We start from the raw sequence: 23,189 nt of genomic DNA on the forward strand, positions 1-23,189 counted from the left end.
GTGATATCACTTACATGTGGTATTTCAAATAACTGCATGAAGGAATGCAATGGTATAAAGGGGGTTTGTCTAAAACATTCTTGGCACCAGATTAAAGTCAGAAGGACTTTGGTGGTATAGGGGCCCGGAGAGATAGCACAGCGGCATTTGCCTTGCAAGCAGCTGATCCAGGACCAAAGGTGGTTCGAATCCCGGTGTTCCATTTGGTCCCCCGTGCCTGCCAGGAGCTATTTCTGAGCAGACAGCCAGGAGTAACCCCTGAGCAACGCTGGGTGTGGCCCCAAAACAAAACAAAAACAAAACAAAACAAAATTGGTGGTATAGGAGACAGGAAATACCAGGCGAAAAAGGTCAAAAGGATTCAGAGGCAGTAGTGATATTAAGGAAGAATGGAACTAAATAGCAAAACCAAGGAGTCTACAATAATGCCAGAGTGTCAAAATGATGTGCCTCAGGCCTTAGAAGAATGAGCGTTGCACCCCTGAACCATGGATGCCATCCGTGGAAACAATCACAATTTTCTATAACATTGCCAGGAGGCAAACCTCTACCAGGGAAGCCCCTATCACTGCTCTGGCATTGACTTACTCCAAAGAGTGCTCTCTTAACACCCAGATGACTTAGCAACAGCAACAACCTGCTTTCAGGCTGCTGTCTCCTCATCTGGTGGTGAGGTGAAACTAGAGGACACTCCATATCTGCCTGACTCCATGAGGGAAACGAGCAGAAACCAGAATCTTTAACTGCAGGAACCTGGCACCAACAACAGCTAACGTGCGAAAAAGTTTCACTGGGACCACGGAGAATGACTCAGGGGTTGGGCAGTCTGGTGTGCTTGGAGCCCAGCGTCAGACTTATGCCAGAAAACTTCAGAAGTGAGGCTTCCTTGTAATTAGGCCAAGACTTTTTTTCCGTTTTCCCCATATTTTGCTGGACCTATGCAAACAATGACGATTACCACTCTCACACCGTTACTACTGTATTTTTTAAACACTTATCCTTTAAAAAAAGATAAAAAACACTTATCCTTTTAAAAAAGAAACAAAAACAACTTACTAAATTTAAAAAATATATATATAACTGTAGTAAAATGCCTGTCTTGAATTCAGGCAGGGAATGGGAAGGAAGGAGGGGGCATTGTGGTGGGAATGTTTCACTGGTGAAGGGGGGTGTTTTGTTTATGACTGAAACCCAACTACAATCATGTTTGTAATCATGATGCTTAAATAAAGAATCTATATTAAAAAATAATGACATAGTGAGAATCAAACTTTATTTTATTTATTTATTTATTTATTTTAGTTTTTGGACCATACAGATGATGCTCAGCGGTTACTCCTGCCTATGCGCTCAGAAATTGCCCCTGGCTTGGGGGGACCATATGGGATGCCGGGGGATCAAACTGCGGTCCATCCTAGGCTACCGCTGGCAAGGCAATCACCTTACCTCTAGCACCACCGTGCCAGCCCAAACTTAATTAATTAATTTTTGGTTTTTGGGCCACACCTGGTAACGCTCAGGAGTTACTCCTGGCTATGTGCTCAGAAGTCGCTCCTGGCTTGGGGGACCATATGGGACGCTGGGGAATCGAACCGTGGTCTATCCTAGGCTAGCGCTGGCAAGCCAGACACCTTACTTCTAGCGCCACCGCACCGGCCCCAAACTAAACTTTATGTTTTTTAATATATTTTTTTTGTCCCCCCATTCACAATACAGACCAGGCAAAGGACCTAGTTCGAGGTATATATGGGGAGCATTTACTGTACCTCCTCTTTCTATACAGTCAGTGTAAAGAACACAGCCTGTGGTAAGCATTGGGAGGCCTTTTCTTTTTTTTTCTTTTTCTTTTTTTTGATTATATATATATATATATATATATATATATATATATATATATATATATATACACCCTTCACCAGTGCAACATTCCCATCACCAATATCCCAAGTGTCCTTCCTCCCCACCCCACACTGGCCTGTACTCTAGACAGGCTTTCTACTTTAGCAACAAAACTTAAAAAGGTGCCTATTGTGATTGCAGGCTAGGGTAGAGGGTGAGTGGGGAATGGGATGATGGACTTGGGAACATTGGTGGAAGGAGGTTGACACTGGTGGTGGGATTGGTGCAGAAACATTGTATGTCTAAAACCCAGCTACAAATAACTTTGTAAATCACAATGCTTTAAATAAAAACAATTTAAGAAAGTAATAAAAAATAAGGCTAAAAGCAAAGATTTTAGGAATTGAATGCACCTGAAAAATATGACTTAGACTAAGAAGAAATAACAGAGACTATACACTAAATCCTGTCATTTACTCAGATTGTCCTAAGAACTTCAGGTGCTGAGAGCTGGGGCTCCCTCTAGTTTTTAGAAAAAGATTCTAAGGCTCAGAGAGGTTGTTTAGCTTTCCCAAGATCACACAGCTGATGTGCAGGGGAGCAGGGATGCTGCATACCACTGTATTCTTCTGGTCAGGAAGGAAGCAAAGGTCCTCCAAGTCTGAGAGGTTCCTTGTGGTTTTGAGAAGGCAAAGTGACTATCTTCTTTGAGCCTTCCTGAGCTCAGAGAGGATTCGCCTTTGAATGCAGCAGAACAAACACAGGACTAAACTTGACTTTGGGATGCATGATGGAAGCCAGCTGGTACTCCGAGGCTGTACTCATGTCTTTGGGTTTAGGTGAAATTACAATTCCAGAGAAAGAAAGGACAAGTGGATGCATTAACTAGTGAGGTATCTTAGAAAAAGGAGGTAGAAACTAAATCACTGAATACCTAGAAGAAACCTAAAATTAGTGACAATTGACACCATTTCTTTTTTTTTGGTTTTTGGGTCACACCTGGCAGCGCTCATGGGTTACTACTGGCTCTTTGCTCAGAAATCGCTCCTGGCAGGCTCAGGGGACCATATAGGATGCCGGGATTTGAACCACTGACCTTCTGCATGCAAGCAAATGCCTTACCTCCATGCTATCTCTCGGGCCCCTGAGACCATTTCTGTATGAGATTTTATAGGCTTTTTCCATGGGAAGTAACAGAAACCAAGGGAAACAGCCTAAATCAAGCAGAGCTTCTAATGGCAGAGGGACAAGAGCAAGAGTCCAAGAGTCCAGGAATTGAAGGCTGTTTATTTGGTGTCACTGCTGACATTTGTCTTTGAATTTTCTCTCTGCCATGAATTCAGATCCACACAAGACCAGGTCCCATGTTTGAAGTGCACTGCCAGGTGGAGACCTGAGATTCTTGGACTCCATTATGTTTTTAGGCAAAGGACCCTGAACTGACCAAGAGGGGCTGTACAGCTCCACCTGCAAGGAAAGTGGTGTAGAGACAGTGTGTGTCTGAGGTCAGGGGGCAGGGATTTAAGTAGGGAGCAGGGAACTATTCTCAGATGGGAGATGTTTCAGCTGACACTTAAATTCTATACAAAATCTTTAGTATTTTTTTCTTTTTCCCCCTCTTTAGTAATTTTTTAAATAGACTGTTAAACACTTTAGAAAAAGCAATTAAGGGGCCGGAGAGGTAGCATGGAGGTAAGGCGTTTGCCTTTCATGCAAGAGGTCATCGGTTCTAATCCCGGTGCCCCATATGGTCCCCCGTGCCTGCCAGGAGCAATTTCTGAGCCTGGAGCCAGGAATAACCCCTGAGTACTGTCGGGTGTGACCCAAAAACCAAAAACCAAAAAAAAAAAAAAAAAAAGAAAAGAAAAAGCAATTAAAAAAAACATTTTGGGGGATAGGGGATAGAGTACTGACCCAAGTTTAATTCCAGGCATCCTATATTGTCTCCTGAGCACCACCAGGGGTGGCTCCTCCTAAAAAATTGACAGTGCTCAGGGCTTATTCCTGTCTCTGTGCTCAGATTTTATTTCTGGCACTGCTTGGGGACTATATCGGGTGCCAGGAATCAAACCTGAGATAGATGATTGCAAGAAATGTACCCTAACTGCTGTACTATTATTTCACACCCACAAGTTTCTTTTTGATACACTTTTAGGTAAGGAGAATGGCATAAATAAAATATTCAGGATAATCTTTTTATGTTTTGTTTTGTTTTGGGGCCACACCCAGTGATGCTCAGGGGTCATTCCTGGCTATGGGCTCAGAAATTGCTTCTGGCTTGGGGGACCGTGTGGGATTCCGGGGATCGAGCCTAGGTCCATCCCGGGTCATCCGCATGCAAGGCAAATGCCCTACCACTGCACTATCGCTTTGCTCCATATTGAGGTTAATCTTGTAGATAGGCTATGGAGACACCCACCTTTTGGTTTTGAGTGGCTGATGTGTGGGCTATGGCTGGCACACTGTAGGTGCCAAAGAACTGAATGAGTGGGGCATCAGAAAGCTAGATCAAAGGGCTGAGAACATTTGCATGTGGAAAGTCTGGATCTGATACCCAGGACCACATGGCTTCCTGAGTACTTATGGGAGTGTCCTTTGAGCACTCCAAAAGCAACAAACAAAACAAACAAACAAAAACAAGCAGAAAGGAAAAGAGCTGTCATTTGAATTCATAGCTGCTGAGGATAGCCGTACTTTAAGGAGACTAATGGGCCAGGGAATAGCATAGGAGTTTGGAGTATGTGGCCACGAGTTCCAATCGCCAGTGTCTTATATGTGCTATGTTTTATCTGGGAGACTCTGCCATGGGAATCTGGCAATATTGCTATCTGGGATGCCTGACATCACAGGCAATTCCAGCCACTCTTTACCAGCATGTGTGAAGACCCTGGTAAGGACCAACGGGTGTGGCCCCTGGTGAGTACCACAATTAAGGATTTGTCCATAGTTAGGAAACGTGGCCCTGACAAACACCTGGTCAGCACCAAAGAGACCCTGGTAATTACCACAGTCCTAACTTGGATGCCCTCCAGTAGTGCAGACCGCTGTGAGCACCCTGATAAGCACCACAGCTACTGGAGTTTAAACCTTAGTGAGCACTATGCAGCTCATACAAATAACTAAACCAGACGGACAAAGCTTGGCGAACACCACAGCTGACCCCTGCTTGTCACAATAGCATCAAAAACAACAAGGGTCAGAAAGAAAGAGCACAGCAGGTAAGATGCTAGCTTGAATTTAATGTTTAATCAATCCTGGTTCGATACTGAGTACCACATAGAGTCTCTCAAGTTCTGCCAGAAGTAACCTCTAAGCACAAAATCAGGAGTAAGCCCTGAGCACTGCCAAATGTGGCACAAAACCCAAACATTTAAAAAAGGAGGGGCTAGAAAGATAGTATAGTGGTTAGGGCACTTGCCTTGTGGCTGACTTAGGTTTGATCTGCAGCATCACTTATAGTCCCCTAGCACCACCAGGAGTGATTCCTGAGTGCAGAGCTAGGTGTAAACCCTGAGCATGACCAGGTGGCTCAAAAATAAAAAAAAATAAATAAGAGGGCTGGAGACATAGCATGGAGGTAGGGTGTTTGCCTTACATCAGAAGGAAGGTGGTTCAAATCCCAGCATCCCATATGGTTCCTCGAGCCCGCCAGGAGCAATTTCTGAGTGTAGAGCCAGGAGTAACCCCTGAGCACCGCCGCCGGGTGTGACCCAAAAACAAAAACAAATAATAAAATAAATTAAAAAAAAAAAGAACCCTGGTGTCATCCTGTATATAGAACACTTTTGTTGGCTTCATTTCAGTGAACCCTTTGCTCAGGGATAATGTGCAGACTACATGCACAGAACCCCAAATGACTCAATATTGGAAGGAGATGGGAAAATCTCAAAATATACATAGAAGGCAGAGGCCCAGAGATCCTGCAGGTGGTGATGAAAGATGAACATCAAAGGCTGAAAAAGAGAGTACAGTGGGTAGGGCAATTGCCTTGCATGTGGCTGACCTAGGTTTGATCCTTGGCATCCCATCCTGAGCACTGCCAAGATAATTCCTGAGTGCAGAGCCTGAAGTTATCTCTGAGTATTTTTTGGGTATGGAATAAAGATTAAAAAAAAAGATAGAACGGGGGGGGGGGCAGAGAGATAGCATGGAGGTAAGGCATTTGCCTTGCATGCAGGACAGTGGTTTGAATCCCGGCATCCCATATGGTCTCTCGAGACTGCTAGGAGCGATTTATGAGCGTAGAGCCAAGTAACCCTGAGCGCTGCCGGGTGTGACCCAAAAACCAAAAAAAAAGGAAGGAAGGAAGAAAGGAAGAAAGAAAGAAGGAAGAAAGAAAGGTGGAAAGAAAGAAAGAAAGAAAGAAAGAAAGAAAGAAAGAAAGAAAGAAAGAAAGAAAGAAAGAAAGAAAGAAAGAAAGAAAGAAAGAAAGAAAGAAAGAAAGAAAGAAAGAATGAAAGAAAGAAAGAAAGAAGAAAGAAAGAAAGAAAGAAAGAAAGAAAGAAAGAAAGAAAGAAAGAAGGAAGAAAGAAAGAAAGAAAGAAAGAAGGAAGAAAGAAAGAAAGAAAGAAAGAAAGAAAGAAGGAAGAAAGAAAGAAAGAAAGAAAGAAAGAAAGAAAGAAAGAAAGAAAGAAAGAAAGAAAGAAAGAAAGAAAGAAAGAAAGAAAGAAAGAAAGAAAGAAAGAAAGAAAGAAAGAAAGAAAAAGAAAGAAAGAACAGTAAACGCACAAATGTGCTCTGCTATGGGACTTGATGGGAAGAGTTGGCAAGTTCTCCATTTCTCCATTTGATTACAAACAACCATTGCTCAGGGGCCACTTGACACTTGGTTTGGTAGAAGCCACGTCCAGCCATGTCTTGGGTTGGCTTGAACTGGGTAGAGTGTGAAAATCAAGGGTGTTTTGAAGAAAATGGGGCAGCTTAGTCTGGTGATAAAGGTAATAATCAGGGCCAGAGAGATAGTATGAAATAGACACTTAGTATGAGATAGATACAAATAGATGTTTGGCATTTGGCCTACCTGGTCCAAAGCCCAGCACAGTAAACTTTCCTCTGAGCACCACCAGGAGTGATCTCTGAGCACAGACTCACAGACTTTGTGAGTCACTGGATGGAACCCAAAAACAAACAACTAAAATTTTTTTAAGTGTTCAGTGGATCCAATGACTACATCCAAACTCTGGAGACCAGATGACCAAGGGACACAAATCAAGGTGACCATGGCACACTGGTGCTCTGGTGCTGGTGGTTGGAAACTGGTAATAATGCTGGCAGATTTTGTTGTTGTTGTTTTTTTTAGTCAAACCTAGTGGGGTGGATCATTAGCTACTCCTAGCTTACTGGATCTGCACTCAGGAATGACTCTTGGTGATTGTGCTCAGGGAGCCATATGTGGTGGCACAAATTGAACTGGGGTCAGCTATGTGCCAGGTGAGAATTCTACCCACTGCATGATATGTCTAGCCTCCAATTTTTATTTTTATAAACTTTGATTTTGTTCCTTTAAATAATTTTCATGTTACTACTTAACATGTTTAGTGTTTATGTTTGCTCTTTGGACATATGGAATATAGTAATAACTGCCTAAATGACTATCAACTAAATCTATCCTTTCTCTATTTCTAGAATGGTTTAGATAGATTCATTTTTTCTTCCTCTTTAAATTTATGTTTTCCTACATCTTTGCATGGTAATGTTTAGTAGATGCCACATCTTGTTACATTTTACCTTTTGGGAGGTGCTTGATATATTTCCTATTCCTATGAGTATTTTTTGTTTTGGGGCCACACCTGGTGATGCTCAGGGGTTATTCCTGGCTCTGCACTCAGGAACCACCATTAGTTCCATTATATGGAATGTCATTATATGGGATATCAAGGATAGAACCTGGGTCTGTGGCATGCAAGGCAAATGCCCTACCTGCTGTACTATCGCCTAGACCCCCATCAGTTATTAAACTTAATTTTAATTACAAAGTTCATTAAGTTAATGAACTTAATTTTATCATGATGTTCAATTACTTGGAGCTAGTTTGACCTCTTTGAAAAAAATAAGAAAAAACACCTTTATTTATTTATTTATTGTTTGGTTGGTGGGCCATACCCAGCAGTGCTCAGGGATTATTCCTGGCACTGCATTCAGAAATTGACCCTGGCAGGCTGGGGGACCATATGGGATGCCAGGAATCAAACTGGGTCCCTACTAGGCCGGCTGCATGCCAGGCAAATGCCCTACTGCTGTGCCATCTCTCCAGCCCCCTCTTTGAGATTTGATTTTAAGATTTTTTTTTTTTTTTTTTTTTTTTTTTTTTTTTTTTGTGTTTGGTTTTTGGGCCACACCCGGTGACGCTCAGGGGTTACTCCTGGCTATGCGCTCAGAAGTCGCTCCTGGCTTGGGGGACCATATGGGACGCCGGGGGATCGAACCGCGGTCCGTCTCCTAGGCTAGCGCAGGTAAGGCAGGCACCTTACCTCCAGCGCCACCGCCCGGCCCTGATTTTAAGATTTATGAGGTAAGATCAGAGCTATGTTTACTTCATGTTTTCTTTTTTGGTTTTTGGGTCATACCCGGCAGTGCTCAGGGGTTACTCCTGGCTCTATGCTCAGAATTCGCCCCTGGCAGGCACGGGGGACCATATGGGATGCCTGGATTCAAACCAATGACCTTCTGCATGAAAGGCATACGCCCTACCTCCATGCTATCTCACCGGCCCCCAGGGCTAATTTTTCTTTAATCACTGAATAGTTACTATTTTGCTGCTTTACTTTTTTGAGTACTCTAGTAAATGCCTATTCATTATAAGGTTTTATACTTTGACTGTGGAAATAATAGTTATTGATGGTTTTCTATGAACTATGGGGGATTGTTTTATGTAATCCTACATAGTTATTTGCCCATTTGAGCATTGTTTCCTAAGACACATATGCACACAGAACTAAAGTTAAAATTCCAAGGAGACCTGAAACATTCAGCTCACTTGTTTTAGATGGGAGAGTACATCTGTTATTCCATATTGTCAAGGGTAGAAGTTCTCCATGACTTTAATTAAGCAAAATTCAAAGTAAACATTAAAATAGTCATGCTGCTTGAAGGGTTTAATATCACTCATAATTGATTCCCTATTGTATTTCAGTCACTTCGCATATATTTTTATTTAACCTAGTACTTATAAGTATTAACAGACTCTCCAAGTGAGGGCGTTAGTAACATAAAACTCATACTTACTCTGCCTGATTATACTAGAATAGATTTCATTTGTTGCCAACAAACATATTTTTAAAACCTCAGTAAAAAAATAAAATCTGTGTGACATAAATATGAAAATAAATAAATCATATTTCTCCTGTTGATGTTTTTAAGCTTGGTCATGCAAATATATGAGCCTATTATAAAGTAAACAAGTGAACAGGTATTTCAATTGTCTGTGGTAAGCATATTAGGAACAGTAAAATAGGGTGCTAAGGGCCATTGAAAGGTTTGTTTGTCAAGGTTGAGACACATGGAAAGGTGCAAGGAATCTTGAAGGGTGAGAAAGAAATAAATAAGCAATCCAAAGGTAAATGGGATGAAGGCTAGAAGGGCCAGCCGATGGTTAGGAAGCTTGGCACAAACAATGGGAGAGCTCAGTTAGGGCAGAGAAGAACTACTATGACAATGATAGTTGGATCGCTCCAATTTGTCTTTGGACAAAAACTGGGGGCTGAAAAGAGATAAAGTGATATGCATGACACACCTTCATTACATACACCTTCAGTGCAAATCACAGTGTTTAAAAGAAAAAAAGGAAAAAAGAGAAAGAGTGAGAGAGGAAGAGGGAAGGAAGGAAACCGGGGACATTGGTGATGGAAAATGTGCACTGGTGAAGGGTGTTGTACATCGTATAATAGAAACGAAATCACGAACAACTTTTTTCTTTTCTTTCTTTTTTTTTCTTTTTTTTTTTTTTTTTTGGTTTTGGGCCACACCCGGCAATGTTCAGGGGTTACTCCTGGCTGTCTGCTCAGAAATAGCTCCTGGCAGGCACGGGGGACCCTATGGGACACCGGGATTCGAACCAACCACCTTTTGTCCTGGATCGGCTGCTGGCAAGGCAAATGCCGCTGTGCTCTCTCCGGGCCCACGAACAACTTTCTAACTGAAAAATAAAATAAAACTTGGGGCTGGAGCAGTAGTGCAAGCAGTAAGGCAGGGGTCTCAAACTCGTGGCCCGCGGGCCGTTTGCGGCCCTCTGCACAACATTTTGTGGCCCGGGGCCGGCCTTCAGATATCGCAGTATTCGCGATTATTCGCTTACCGAATATTCGCAAATATTCAAATGTTTAATATTTAATATTGCAAATGTTTAATGCGATTTTTTTCTTACTAATGCGATTTTTTATTGCGAATATTCGGTAAGCGAAATCCCTTATGTGGCCCCGCCTCCCCCCGCCTTTGCCTCCTGCGGCCCCCAGGTAAATTGAGTTTGAGACCCCTGCAGTAAAGTAAGGTCTCTGCCTTGCCGGCGCTAGACTAGGACGGACCGCAGTTTGAACCCTTGGTGTCCCAAGCCAGGAGTAAGCCCTGAGTGTCACCGGGTGTGGCTCAAAAATCAAAACCAAACCAAACCAAAACAGAAACCTTGATACTACCTCTCACTGAAAAAAGGAAAAAAAAAAAAAAAAGAAGAAGAAGAAGCAATTAAACAAATGAGAGAACAGCAGGATGACTGACACCAGTATGATTCCTGGAAGGCTCAAAAATTTTTATGCAGGGGGCCGGAGAGACAGCATGGAGGTAAGGCGTTTGCCTTGCATGCAGAAGCACGGTGGTTCGAATCCCGGCATCCCGTATAGTCCCCTGAGCCTGCCAGGAGCGGTTTCTGAGCATAGAGACACGAGGAACCCCTGGGCGCTGCGGGGCGTGACCCAAAAACAAAACAAAAAAATGTTATGCAGAAGGTGGCTGAGAGCTGAATTCAAGCAAAATCGGAGTTGGATGCCGCGCTAGAGGCATGAAATGACTCTCCAAGTCAGAGGAAATGTGATTAGACTTCTTTTGTTTGCTTTTCGGGCCACACCCAGCAGTGCTCAGCGGTTCCTCCTGGCTCTCTGCTTAGAAATCGCTCTGGGCAGGCAATGGGGACCATCTAGGATGCCGGGATTCGAACCACCGTTGGTCCTGGGCCAGCTGCTTGCAAGACCCCCATGTACTTTTTCTCTTTTCTTTCTTTATAATTTTTAAACTTTCTGTTTCTCTCCCTTTTTTGTTTTTCTTTTTTTCCTTTTTTCCCCAGTAACTTTACTTTCACTTATCTGGAAACAAATGTAAACTATGTGATGCATTTTCTTTAAATAAAGTAAAACAAATTAAAAATAAAAGAATAGGGGCCGGAGAGATAGCATGGAGGTAAGACTTTTTTGCCTTGCATATAGAAGGACGGCGGTTTGAATCCCGGCATCCCATAAGGTTCCCCGAGCCTGCAGCAGGAGCGATTTCTGAGTGTAGAGCCAGGAGAAACCCCTGAGCCCTGCCTGGTGTAACAGGGAGAGGGAGAGGAGAGGGAGAGGGGGAGAGGGAGGGGGAGGGGGAGGGGGAAGGGAGAGGGGGAGGGGGAGGGGGAGGGGGAAGGGAGAGGGGGAGGGGGAGGGAGAGGGAGAGGGAGAGGGAGAGGATAAAGAAGGGGGAGATAGCATGGTGGTAAGGTGTTTGCTTTGCATGCAGAAGGATGGTGGTTTGAATCCTGGCATCCCATATGGTCCCCCGTGTCTTCCAGGGGTGATTTCTTTTTCTTTTTTTTTTTTTGGTTTTTGGGCCACACCCGTTTGACGTTCAGGGGTTACTCCTGGCTATGCGCTCAGAAATCGCCTCTGGCTTGGGGGGACCATATGAGATGCTGGGGGATCGAACCTCAGTCTGTCCTACGCTAGCGCTTGCAAGGCAGACACCTTACCTCTAGCGCCATCTTCCCGGCCCCCAGGGGTGATTTCTGATCAAGAGCCAGGAGTAACCCCTGAGCACTGCCGGGTATGACCCAAAAACAAACAAACAAACAAACTAACAAAAAAAAATAAAGAAAAACTGGGGCCCGGAGAGATAGTACAGCGGCGTTTGCCTTGCAAGCAGCCGATCCAGGACCAAAGGTGGTTGGTTCGAATCCCGGTGTCCCATATGGTGCCCCGTACCTGCCAGGAGCTATTTCTGAGCAGACAGCCAGGAGTAACCCCTGAGCACCGCCGGGTGTGGCCCAAAAAAACCAAACCAAAACAACAAAAAAAAAGAAAGACTATTTGGATTTCTTTTTTCTAAGTTCAAATTCTAGACAGTTCAGTTCTAGATTGCTTAGTTCTAGCTAGTTAAATAAATTCACTTCTAGATACGTCCATGATATGGCTGGTAAACTATTTCCAACAAATGGAGGAAATTAGGAGAGGGTGAAGGTCTTGAAGTTAAATTTCAGTTAAATACAACTCTATCCCCACTTTGACACAATCCACCTGGCTTTTATTGTTATTTGCCTGGGGCCACAAGTAGGAATGCTCAGGAGTTATTCCTAGTGGGTGCATATGGGTCCATATGGGATACGAGGGATCGAATCTGGGTTGGCTTCATGCAAGGCAAGCATCCTACATGCTGTACTATTACTCTGGCTCCTCCATATGGCTTTTGAAAACTAGGAGGCCAACAATCGTTTCATAGACACCAATGAAGAGCAAAGTAGGTGCTCAAGTGCGCACCAAGTATGAACTGAGGGAGCACAATAACATTTCTTATTACTTTACAATCTTGTCTGAAGGAAGTCCCATGTGTACGTGTAGGCGCGCGCATGTGTGTGTGTGTGTGTGTGTGTGTGTGTGTGTGTGTGTGTGTGTGTGTGTGTGTGTGTGAAAATGAATTCCTAGACTTTTCCCTTAGAGATTGGCATTCAGGAGATTGAGGTTCAAGAAAGGATAGCGGGAAACTAGAATTAGTAACACTCAAGTTTACCTTTAAGTTTAAGACAAACTTCTGGAACCTGGATATATATATATCAACATAATCTTTTCCTTTCAAAGGTGGTGGTTTTAGTCCTTACTAGGAGATATTCGGGGCTACTTAGTGCTTGTTGGGGTTGCTTTTGCAGGTGCTTAGGGTCCCATATTCAGTGCTGGAAATACAAATGGGTTGGTCTCATGTAAGGCAAGCACCTTAACCTGGATAGTGTCTCTGACTCCATGCAGTATACTTTTGTTGTTTATTTCGTTTTTGACCATACCAGAACCATAACATTCTGGCTTGTGCTCAGAGATCACTTCTGGAGATGCTCAGGGGTCCATATGTGGTACTACGGATTAAACCCAAGTTAGCTGTCTGCAGGTAAATGCCCTAGCCTCAACAGTAACAAACTATGTGTGTGTGTGTGTGTGTGTGTGTGTGTGTTTGGGCCACACCCAGTGGTGCTCAGAAGTTCCTCCTGTGCTCAGAAATCACTCCTGGCGGGCTTGGGGGATCATATGGTATGCCAGGGATTGAACCAGGGTTGGTCACGTGCAAGGCAAACACCCTACTGCTGAGCTATTGCTCTGGCCCCAATAGTAGTAAACTTTTAATGAGATGTGATTGGCAATTACAACCAGAAACACCACTTTTCAGGGCTTAGTAATTTCTACTACTAGGTTACTGCAGTGACATTTTTGTCTTGTATCTTAAAATGAAGCACACTAAAATTACCAATGGCAGAGCAAAAGTTGTGTGAGTGTGTGTGTTGTGTGGTTTCAAGTTTATTGTGAACTTTGTCATATAGTTTCATGTACAATACCTAAATGCTATCTTCAGAGGGATTTTATGAGCACTGAAAGAAAGAACAACTACACAACCCTATGCATAGTACCTGGCATAGGGTAAGCATTTAATAAAGAACCCTTATTGTTGCTATTCTAAGCTACACACTTAGAATCTAAATTTTTGTGGTTGATATTATACCTATAGGTTTGTCCCAGATTTTATCTCGTGTGTGTGTGTGTGTGTGTGGTTTTGGAGTCATATCCAGTATCCTCCTGGATTACTCCTGGATCTGCAATTGGAGATCACTCCTGGTGCTGCTCAAGGCAATAGGTGGTGATTCAAGATCCTAAACCTTCTACATGTAAATCATGTGCTTATCTCCTTGATCTATTTCTTCAGATCCTCAACTTTTTTGGAGCTCCATACCTGGTGGTGCTATGGGATCACTCCTGGTCGTGTTTGGGGGGACACCACATGCAGTGCTAGGAATCAAGCTAGGGTTAACCCCAGATTCATAGGGTGCCTACGACTGAACCTGCGATGGCTCCAACACCAGGCAAGCAAATATCTTACCTCCTGTATAGTCTCTCCAGGTTCCTCTGTGAGTTAAAGATTCTGAAAAATGAGTTTAGTTTCACACAGAAATCTAGATTTCCAGATTTTTCTAGAAAAAGACAAGGCTTAATATAGGACCCTTGATCTGCTAGAACTGAGTAGGGGCTGCTTCTCGAATAGGCAACACATGCTTGCCTGAGTCCTATGTGACTCACCTGTCCTCATAAGCAGCTGTCACTCCTACACAAGGATGATTTTCTCATGTTTCTGGACTGCCAGTTCTGAGCTTGGTTAGTCAGTCATGAATAAACAAATATCAAAAACAGCTATTTCACAGCCATTCCAACCAATGGTCTCACTGAGTCCACAAAACCCCCTTTTCTGTGATTCTCCAAAAGATTTTGAAACTCCCAGACTGTCATTCTATCTCTCCCACTCCAATCCATCTTCCTTATCCAGCCATATTTCATTCTTCTACATTTTTTTTTTTTTTTTTTGGTTTTTGGGTCACACCTGGCAGTGCTCAGGGGTTATTCCTGGCTCCAGGCTCAGAAATTGCTCCTGGCAGGCACAGGGGACCATATGGGGCGCCGGGATTCGAACCGATGACCTCCTGCATGAAAGGCAAACGCCTTACCTCCATGCTATCTCTCCGGCCCCTCATTCTTCTACATTTGAAACTACAAAATGATTCACAGCCAAAACACACATAGTGACTTATACTATGTCAGTGATGATTATAGCCTAATTTTGTTACTTCTATCCCCCTACCCTCCAGCAGCCTGTTGCAGAAATCAGGGCTTAGTTATCAGTATCGCTAAAATAAAATGCTCAACACCTTGTAATGCTCAAGATATTTAAATATAGGGATACATTTTATTCTTTTTTTTTTATGGGTCACACCCAGCATCGCTCCGGGGTTACTCCTGGCTCTATGCTCAGAAATCGCCCCTGGCAGGCACAGGGGACCATATGGGATGCCGACATTCGAACCAATGACCTTCTGCATGAAAGGCAAACACCTTACCTTCATGCTATCTCTCCGGCACCACATTTCATTCTAAGGAGAAAAATACAATGAATGATCGTTTTCATCCATCATACTAAGAAGAAAGCTTTCTTTTTCTTTTTTTTTTCTTTTTTCTTTTTTTTGGGGGGCCACACCCGGCGGTGCTCAGGGGTTACTCCTGGCTGTCTGCTCAGAAATAGCTCCTGGCAGGCACGGGGGACCATATGAGACACCGGGATTCGAACCAACCACCTTTGGTCCTGGATCGGCTGCTTGCAAGGCAAACGCCGCTGTGCTATCTCTCCGGGCCCAGCTTTCTTTTTCTTAAATAGTGTGTTTTGAACCCTCTTTATAAAGACTAAACATCAACCTGTAATATATCATTTACTTGATATTTTGTTTGTTTTTTTTTTTGTTTTTGTTTTGGGGCCACACCCAGCGGTGCTCAGGGGTTACTCCTGGCTGTCTGCTCAGAAATAGCTCCTGGCAGGCATGGGGGACCATATGGGACACCGGGATTCGAACCAACCACCTTTGGTCCTGGATTGGCTGCTTGCAAGGCAAACGCCACTGTGCTATCTCTCCGGGCCCTACTTGATATTTTGGAGTCTTATATTTTTGACAAAAAGAAAAAAAACCCAACCAGGAATAATGCAACCTTAAGTGTGGTCATGAGGTCAATGAGTTAATGCAGGCAAGGTTCCTGGTGCAGAGCAAACACTAAGTGTATGGCTATTAGTAGTAGAACCCACATCATATTTAGAGAGCAATTTAGAAGTGGCTTGCTTCATCCTGTTTTGTTGAAATAACTCTTAGAAAAATACAGGTCAAAGATTATAGTTTGAGTGATAGAAATGTATTTTTCTAGGAATAAAATAGAAAGAAGGGTTATTTCAATTGTTCAGGGAATTGTGTTATTTGATGTTCAACTGTAGTAACTTGAGTCAGGAAAAGATGATCAGTTGATGTTAAAAACACCTGCGTAAAGTGTGTAAATAGGATACTGTTTTAAAACTTCATTCCACAGATTAGTTATTATTACCGTTATTATTGTCAACATTATTGTGGTTCCTGGGACAACCCAGGGCCTCACTAGCTATATTTTCAGTGAGTCATTATCCATAGTCCCATAGATTATTTATTAACTGCAAAGAATGAAAGCTACTTTTGAAAAAAGAAAATTAGTAGCCATTATTTCCATCATGTGGTTTCAATCCTCATTACCAATATGGGCCAAGTGGGCCCTTGTTTGATGATGGAATATAACATTACTATCTAGAATCCATACAGAAAAATGAACCTAACTCTACCAATAGGCACCATTAAGACAAATCTAGATTTTTCTGTGAGCTACAAAACAATTGATCTGGACTCTTTGTTCACTGCTATGGAAGATAAAAACAAAATAAAAAAGAGAGAGATGAGGGGAAATTTTTTCAATTAGAATTCTTTTTTCTTTTTCTTTTGATTTTTGGGCCCCACCTGCAATGCTCAGGGACCAGCAGCATTTCTGGGAATCAAATCTGAGTTGGCTGTGTGTAAGGCAAGTACCTGAACTGCTGTTCTATCTCTGTGGCCTTAGCAAAATTTCATTAATAAATGCAAGAATGAAGATCCTTCAGGGAGAGAAGTTAATGCAGTTCTAATGAACATTTTTTGACAACTGGTAAGCTTTGAATGAATATAAATTGTATGTGCACAATCAAAAGGGAAAATGGGGGCCGGAGAGATAGCATGAAGGTAAGGCGTTTGCCTTTCATGCAGGTCATCGGTTCTAATCCCGGCGTCCCATATGGTCCCCCGTACCTGCCAGGAGCAATTTCTGAGCCTGGAGCCAGGAATAACCCCCGAGCACTGCCGGGTGTGACCCAAAAACCACACACACACACACACACACACACACACACACACACACACACACACACAAAAGAAAGGGAAAATGACCATGGTGTCATATTTTGAGAAACTCTTGACTGATAATTTTATTATTATTAATATATTTTTTAAATTTTGGACCACATCCAATGGTGCTTGGGGCTTACTCCTGACTCTGCACTCAGGGATCACTCCTGGTGAAGTTGAAGGACCATATGGGGTGTTGGGGATCATGTTCAAGTCAAGTACCTACTTTCTGTACAATTGCTCTGGCCCCTTTCTTGATTTTATTATTTTTTTTCCGGAAAGGGGGGGCACATGAGTGCAGTATTCAAGATTACTCCTAGCTCCGGAATCATTTGTGGTGATGCTTCAGGAATCATGGGATTCTGAGAATCAAATCTGGGGCTATTAAGTGCAAGGCTAGTGCCTTACCCACTATACTATATCTTTGGTCCATGAAGTAGTTTAGTATCAGGGACTCTATATGTTGCAAGAACTAAAAACATGAATATATAAAAAATAGGTTTGTTCTGTTCTATTGAATTTGTTTTTGTAGAACGTGTGCAACTGGGGTGTATTCTTATAAAAGGGTCTAAGAACTTTGTAGAGAACAATTGGCCACTACAACCAACACACACAATTCTGTGGCATATTTGATTGGGATAATCTAACAGGATGGTTAACTAATAACAGCCAGCAAGCTGTGCCCAGAAGGGGAGGGGTCTGTGTTGCTTTGGTTTTGGAAAATTCTGAGAATGGATTATTAGTCAAACTATAGAGCAATTGCATTTTCTTTTTATTAGGATGTGGCAGCCACCCTGGCTGTCTTCATCTGAGGTAGTGGTGGATTCATTTCAAACATGGAGAGGCAGCATCTTTAAGGGGTGGGGGAGGGAGGGAGGGAGAGAGAGAGAGAGAGAGAGAGAGAGAGAGAGAGAGAGAGAGAGAGAGAGAGAGAGAGAGAGAGAGAGAGAGAGAGAGAGAGAGAGAGAGAGAGAGAGAGAGAGAGAGAGAGAGAGAGAGAGAGAGAGAGAGAGAGAGAGAGAGAGAGAGAACCCATCTCATCTCATTAGGAAATCAGTCTTACTATCCTGGCAGTTTTATTCTGAATGTCGGGAATAAGGAAGACTGACAGAGAGACCCTGCATGTAGTCATGCTTTTGGAATTAAAGGACTTGATTCCAAAATGGTATCAAAATCTCAGGTTCCCATCTCTCTGGCTAATAAGAAATTGACTGTTCAACCCTAAGATCTACTTCTTCGCAGCTACAACATCATACTTTTGAATAGTGTTACAAAACACTCAAGCTGGCTACAAATTCTCTCACTCTTTCCGAGATGTGGTAGATTTCTCATTCTGGGCTTCCTCTGTGTCTGCTGAACCAAGAATAGAGGACGCTCAGGGAGCAGTTCCAGGCCTGGCCTTTTATAGGCCTACAGCTTCTGCTTCCTGCCTCTTAGAAGCTGGGGGCTGACAACACTCCTTCTCAGAAATGCAATGGTTCTAAATGGGAGTTGTCTCGAATGCCCTTGGCCCCAGAGTATAGGGAGAAGGAAAGAAACTGAGCGGAAGTGAAGAAATGCAAATATGAAAGGATGGGAGCCAGGGGTTAAGCGGTCTCAGGTGCATTGGTAGTGTTAAAAAAGGACAGAACTAAATATCCAAGCCAAAGGCAACAACAATGGAATCAAGAGACCCAACCTTTAATAATCTAAATGTAAAATGGGCCTGTTATACTGACAGGCTGGGATCAAAGGGGATGGTAGGGGATGCACCTGATGAATCTTGGTGGAGGAAAGTGGATACTGGTCAAGGTGGGATTGGCCCTGATTCATTGTATGTTTGAAACCTAACTTTGAAGGACTTTGTAAATCACAATGGTCTCAATAAAATAAAAAAACAAAAACATTCCTCAGAACCCAGTTTTCATGCTGGAAGGGGCCTAAGCTACAAGGACAGGCCAAAAGCCAGTAACAGTTGGCAGGTTAATAGGAAATCCATGTAGGATGGCAACTGCCCAGCCACATCCGAAGGACATCACAAAGATCAACCCAGCAATGGCCCATCTGTCTACAAGAAATCAAGAGGGCAACAGACTGTTGGTTTAAACACTTTCTTTAAAATAGTGGTCACATTGAGCTGTGCTTAAAAGTTATTGGGGTCACCCTCAGTGGTGTACTGGGGATCAGCAGGTCTCTACCTGGCAGAGATCTGGGGGCTATGAAGGGTCAAGGTTAGAACTCAAGAGTATTGCACATGCTTGGTCTGTGTTCTACCACCTGAGCTATCTCCCCGGCCATCATAACAGTGCTTTTTTTTTTTTTTTTTTTTTTTTTTTGGTTTTTGGGTCACACCCGGCGTTGCTCAGGGGTTACTCCTGGCTGTCTGCTCAGAAATAGCTCCTGGCAGTCACGGGGGACCATATGGGACACCGGGATTCAAACCAACCACCTTTGGTCCTGGATCGGCTGCTTGCAAGGCAAACGCCGCTGTGCTATCTCTCCGGGCCCATAACAGTGCTTTAAAGTACTAAGATTTGAGGTCCTTTGCAGTAACAGACAACTGAAACCTGTAAGCAAAGAGTTCAAAAGGAGGCTCATGTGCAGTGGTGATAGAACTGATGACTGGTGTGACATCTGAATTCTTTTTTTGGGGAAAGGGCTTACTCCTAGCTCCATGCTTAGGGCACACTACTGGAAGAACTTGGGGAGACCATATGTGGTGCCAGAAATTTAAACAAGTCAGCCACATGTAAGGTAAGCACCCTATCCACTGTACTATCTCTCTGGCTCCTTGAAAAATTCTTTTTTAAAAAGCATCCTTTAGGGGCTGGAGAGATAGCATGCAGGTAAGGCATTTGCCTTTCATGCAGAATGTCAGTGGTTCGAATCCCGGCGTCCCATATGGTCCCCTGAGCCTGCCAGGAGCGATTTCTGAGCATAGAGCCAGGAGTAACCCCTGAGCACTGCCGGATATGACCCAAACCTCCCCCCCCCAAAAAAAAACGAAAAAGAAAAAAAGCATCATTTAAAATAAAGGGGGGTGGCCCGGAGAGATAGCATGGAGGTAAGGTGTTTGCTTTTCATACAGGTGGTCATTTCGAATCCCGGCATCCCATATGGTCTCTCGAGTCTGCCAGGAATGATTTCTGAGTGTGAAGCCAGGAGTAACCCCTGAGCACTGCCAGGTGTGACCCAAAAAACCAAAATAAATAAATAAATAAATAAATAAATAAATAAATAAATAAATAAATAAATAAATAAAGGGAGGTTGGAGCAGTGGTGCAAGTGGTAGGGCGTTTGACTTGCACGCACTAACCTAGGACAGACCTTGGTTTGATCCCCTGATGTCCCATATGGTCTCCCAAGCTAGGAGTGAGTTCTGAGCACATAACCAGGAGTAACCCCTGAGCGACACCAGGTATGGCCCAAAAACCAAAACCAAAACAAAAAAAACAACACAAAAACCCAAATCCTTTACCACCCACAGAATGGGAGCAAACTATTCATCCAATACCCATCAGATATGGATTAATTCTAAGATATACAAGGTGCTGACAGAACTTAACAAGAAAAATAAATAACACCCCATCAAAAAAATAGGGAGATGAACAGATACTTCCTCAAAGAAGAAATACAAATGCCAAAAGTCACATGAAAAATGCTCCATATCACTAATCAGCAGGGAGATGCATATCAAAACAACAATGAGGTACCATCTCACACCACAGAGACTGGCACACATCACAAAGAATAATAACAATCAGTGCTGGTGGGGATGTATGGAGAAAGGAACTCTTATTTACTGCTGGTGGGAATGCCATCTAGTCCAGCCCCTCTGGAAAACTTTATGGAGATTCCTCAAAAAACTGGAAATTGAGCTTCCATATGATCCAGCTATACCACTCCTAGGGATATACCCTAGGAACTCAAAAACACAATACAAAAATCCCTTCCTCACACCTATATTCATTGCAGTGCTATTTACAATAGCAAGACTCTGGAAACAACCCAGATGCCCTTCAACAGATGACTGGCTAAAGAAACTGTGGTACATATACTCAATGGAATGTTATGCAGCCATCAGGGAAGATGAAGTAATGAAATTTCCCTACACATGGATGGACATGGAATCTATTGTGCTGAGTGATACAAGTCAGAGGAGAGAGATAGACACAGAATAGTGTCACTCACCTATGGAATTTAAGAAAAATAAAAAACACTATTGTAATAATCCCAGAGACAAGAGATGAGGGATGGAAGGACCAGCCACAGTATGAAGTTTACCATGAAGAGTGGTGAGAGCAGTTAGAGAAATAACTACACTAACAACTATCATGACGTTAATAAGTGAGAGAAATAGAATGCCTGTCTTGAATACAGGCAGGGGGTGGGGGAGGAGAGAAATGGGGGCATTGGAGGTGGGAATGTTGCACTGGTGAAGGGGGGATGCTCTTTTTTTTTTTTTTTTTTGGTTTTTGGGTCACACCCGTTTGATGCTTAGGGGCTACTCCTGGCTATGCGCTCACAAGTCGCTCCTGGCTTGGGGGGACCATATGGGATGCCGGGGGATCGAACCGTGTTCCGTCCTATGCTAGCGCTTGCAAGGCAGACACCTTACCTCTAGCGCCACCTTCCCAGCCCCGGGATGCTCTTTTTTTTATAACTGAAATTCAACTACAAACATGTTTGTAATCATGGTACTTAAATAAATATATTATTTTAAAAAATAAATTAAAACATACCCTTAAGCTTTTGAGGGTTTTGATCTCAAAACTAAACCTAACTTTTAAACTTCTTTGGTATATCTTGGGGACACATCTGGTAATGCTTAGGGATCACTTCTGGTAGGGTCTGAGGCCCATATGTAGTGCCACAGGTTGAAATTCATAGTAGGCTGTGCATGGCAAGCGCCTCACTTCTGTAGTTATCTTTCCGGTTCCAGACCTCTTATTTTTTTTTTTTTTCCGGCCACATCGGGTGATGCTCAGGGGTTGGCTATGTGCTCAGAAATTGCTCCTGGCTTGGGGGACTATATGGGACACCGAGGGATCGAACCGAGGTCCGTCCTAGGCTAGCGCTTGCAAGGTAAGACGCCTTACCACTTCCACCACCACTCCGGCCCCTCCAGACCTCTTTTGAACACTCAACACAAAATTTTTAAAAAAAGAAAAATTTCATTTTAATCCAACTTTATCCTAATGTGTGTTTCACACAGACCTTATTTTTTAAACAGTTTATTGTATTTAATACATTATAAAATTTGAAAAATTGTAGGAAAGCAGCAGACTGAAACTGGAGTGACTTCTAACAAGTAATAATTCTGGCCCCTTTGCAAAACTGATCAGTTTAAAAACAAAGTTATGTTCACATCAGTGAGGAGGACAAAAACATGTGACTTCTGTACAAACTACATTTAAAATTTCATGTCGAAGGTCTTTCGGATGCGGTGCGCTCTGAGTTTTTTGGAAGTCCTGCCCTGACCCCACCTAAAGAGAGATATGAAACCTCCAAATGCAAAGAAAGTTGATTCAGGGTGGTTTTAAAAAAAAGAGAGAGAAGGGGGAGAGAAAAACACAAAGGAAAAAGAAAGAATTGATGGCTGTTGGCAATGAACTGTAAAGAGATGCATCCACATTGCTCATGGCTTATTGGTCAGAGGCCCTGGAGGCCCAGGACACTTGCCAGCCATCACAGCACCAACTGCACCTACCACCTTTTCTTTTTTTCTTTTCTTTTTGCATTTCCTACCTTTTGTCATATATATATATATTTATATATTTTTTACACCTTGAGGATATCACTATTCCAATTGTTCCCATATGAATACAGGTGTGGTCTCTATTGGATAGAAATGTGTCTTTGATTCAATTTTAGGTCCAGGACTTGGTTTCCCAAATGCACATAAAGGTCCCTTTCTTGGTTTTTTTCCTTGGTGGTTTTTTCCGTTGTTTTCTATTTTGCATAAGAAATATGTCCCTTTCTTTAGTCCAGAGGTTCCTGCTTTATCCGAATGACTGAAGGTCCACGGGGTGTTCGCCTCAGTTCCCGCCGCAGGATGTATTCGCTGAACTGAGAGGAGTCCACACCTCCTCCACAGGAGCCCACAATTTCGAATCCTCTTTGCTGCAACCTCTCAAGGACCTGCATGGGGCCAAGCAGACATCCA

General features: G+C 43.1%; 1 protein-coding gene and 1 non-coding gene across 3 annotated transcripts in view; both read right to left on the bottom strand.

Moving 5' to 3' along the window:
• Positions 1 to 23,189, bottom strand: part of KCTD1 (potassium channel tetramerization domain containing 1) — an 802,770-nt gene that overhangs the window by 677,832 nt on the left and 101,749 nt on the right. For both annotated transcript variants that reach the window (XM_049769550.1, XM_049769549.1), the window contains exon 5: positions 22,965 to 23,164. In XM_049769550.1, coding sequence (XP_049625507.1) covers positions 23,006 to 23,164 — 159 coding nt within the window. In that variant the 3' untranslated portion in view covers positions 22,965 to 23,005. The remainder of the gene's footprint in view (positions 1 to 22,964; positions 23,165 to 23,189) is intronic.
• LOC126005085 (small nucleolar RNA SNORA51) lies at positions 1,692 to 1,824 on the bottom strand. The gene has a single exon (XR_007494263.1). It is a non-coding gene; the product is annotated as a small nucleolar RNA SNORA51 (small nucleolar RNA).

This window comes from Suncus etruscus, chromosome 3 (assembly GCF_024139225.1).
Source record: "Suncus etruscus isolate mSunEtr1 chromosome 3, mSunEtr1.pri.cur, whole genome shotgun sequence".
In the NCBI taxonomy this organism is placed as follows: domain Eukaryota; kingdom Metazoa; phylum Chordata; class Mammalia; order Eulipotyphla; family Soricidae; genus Suncus; species Suncus etruscus.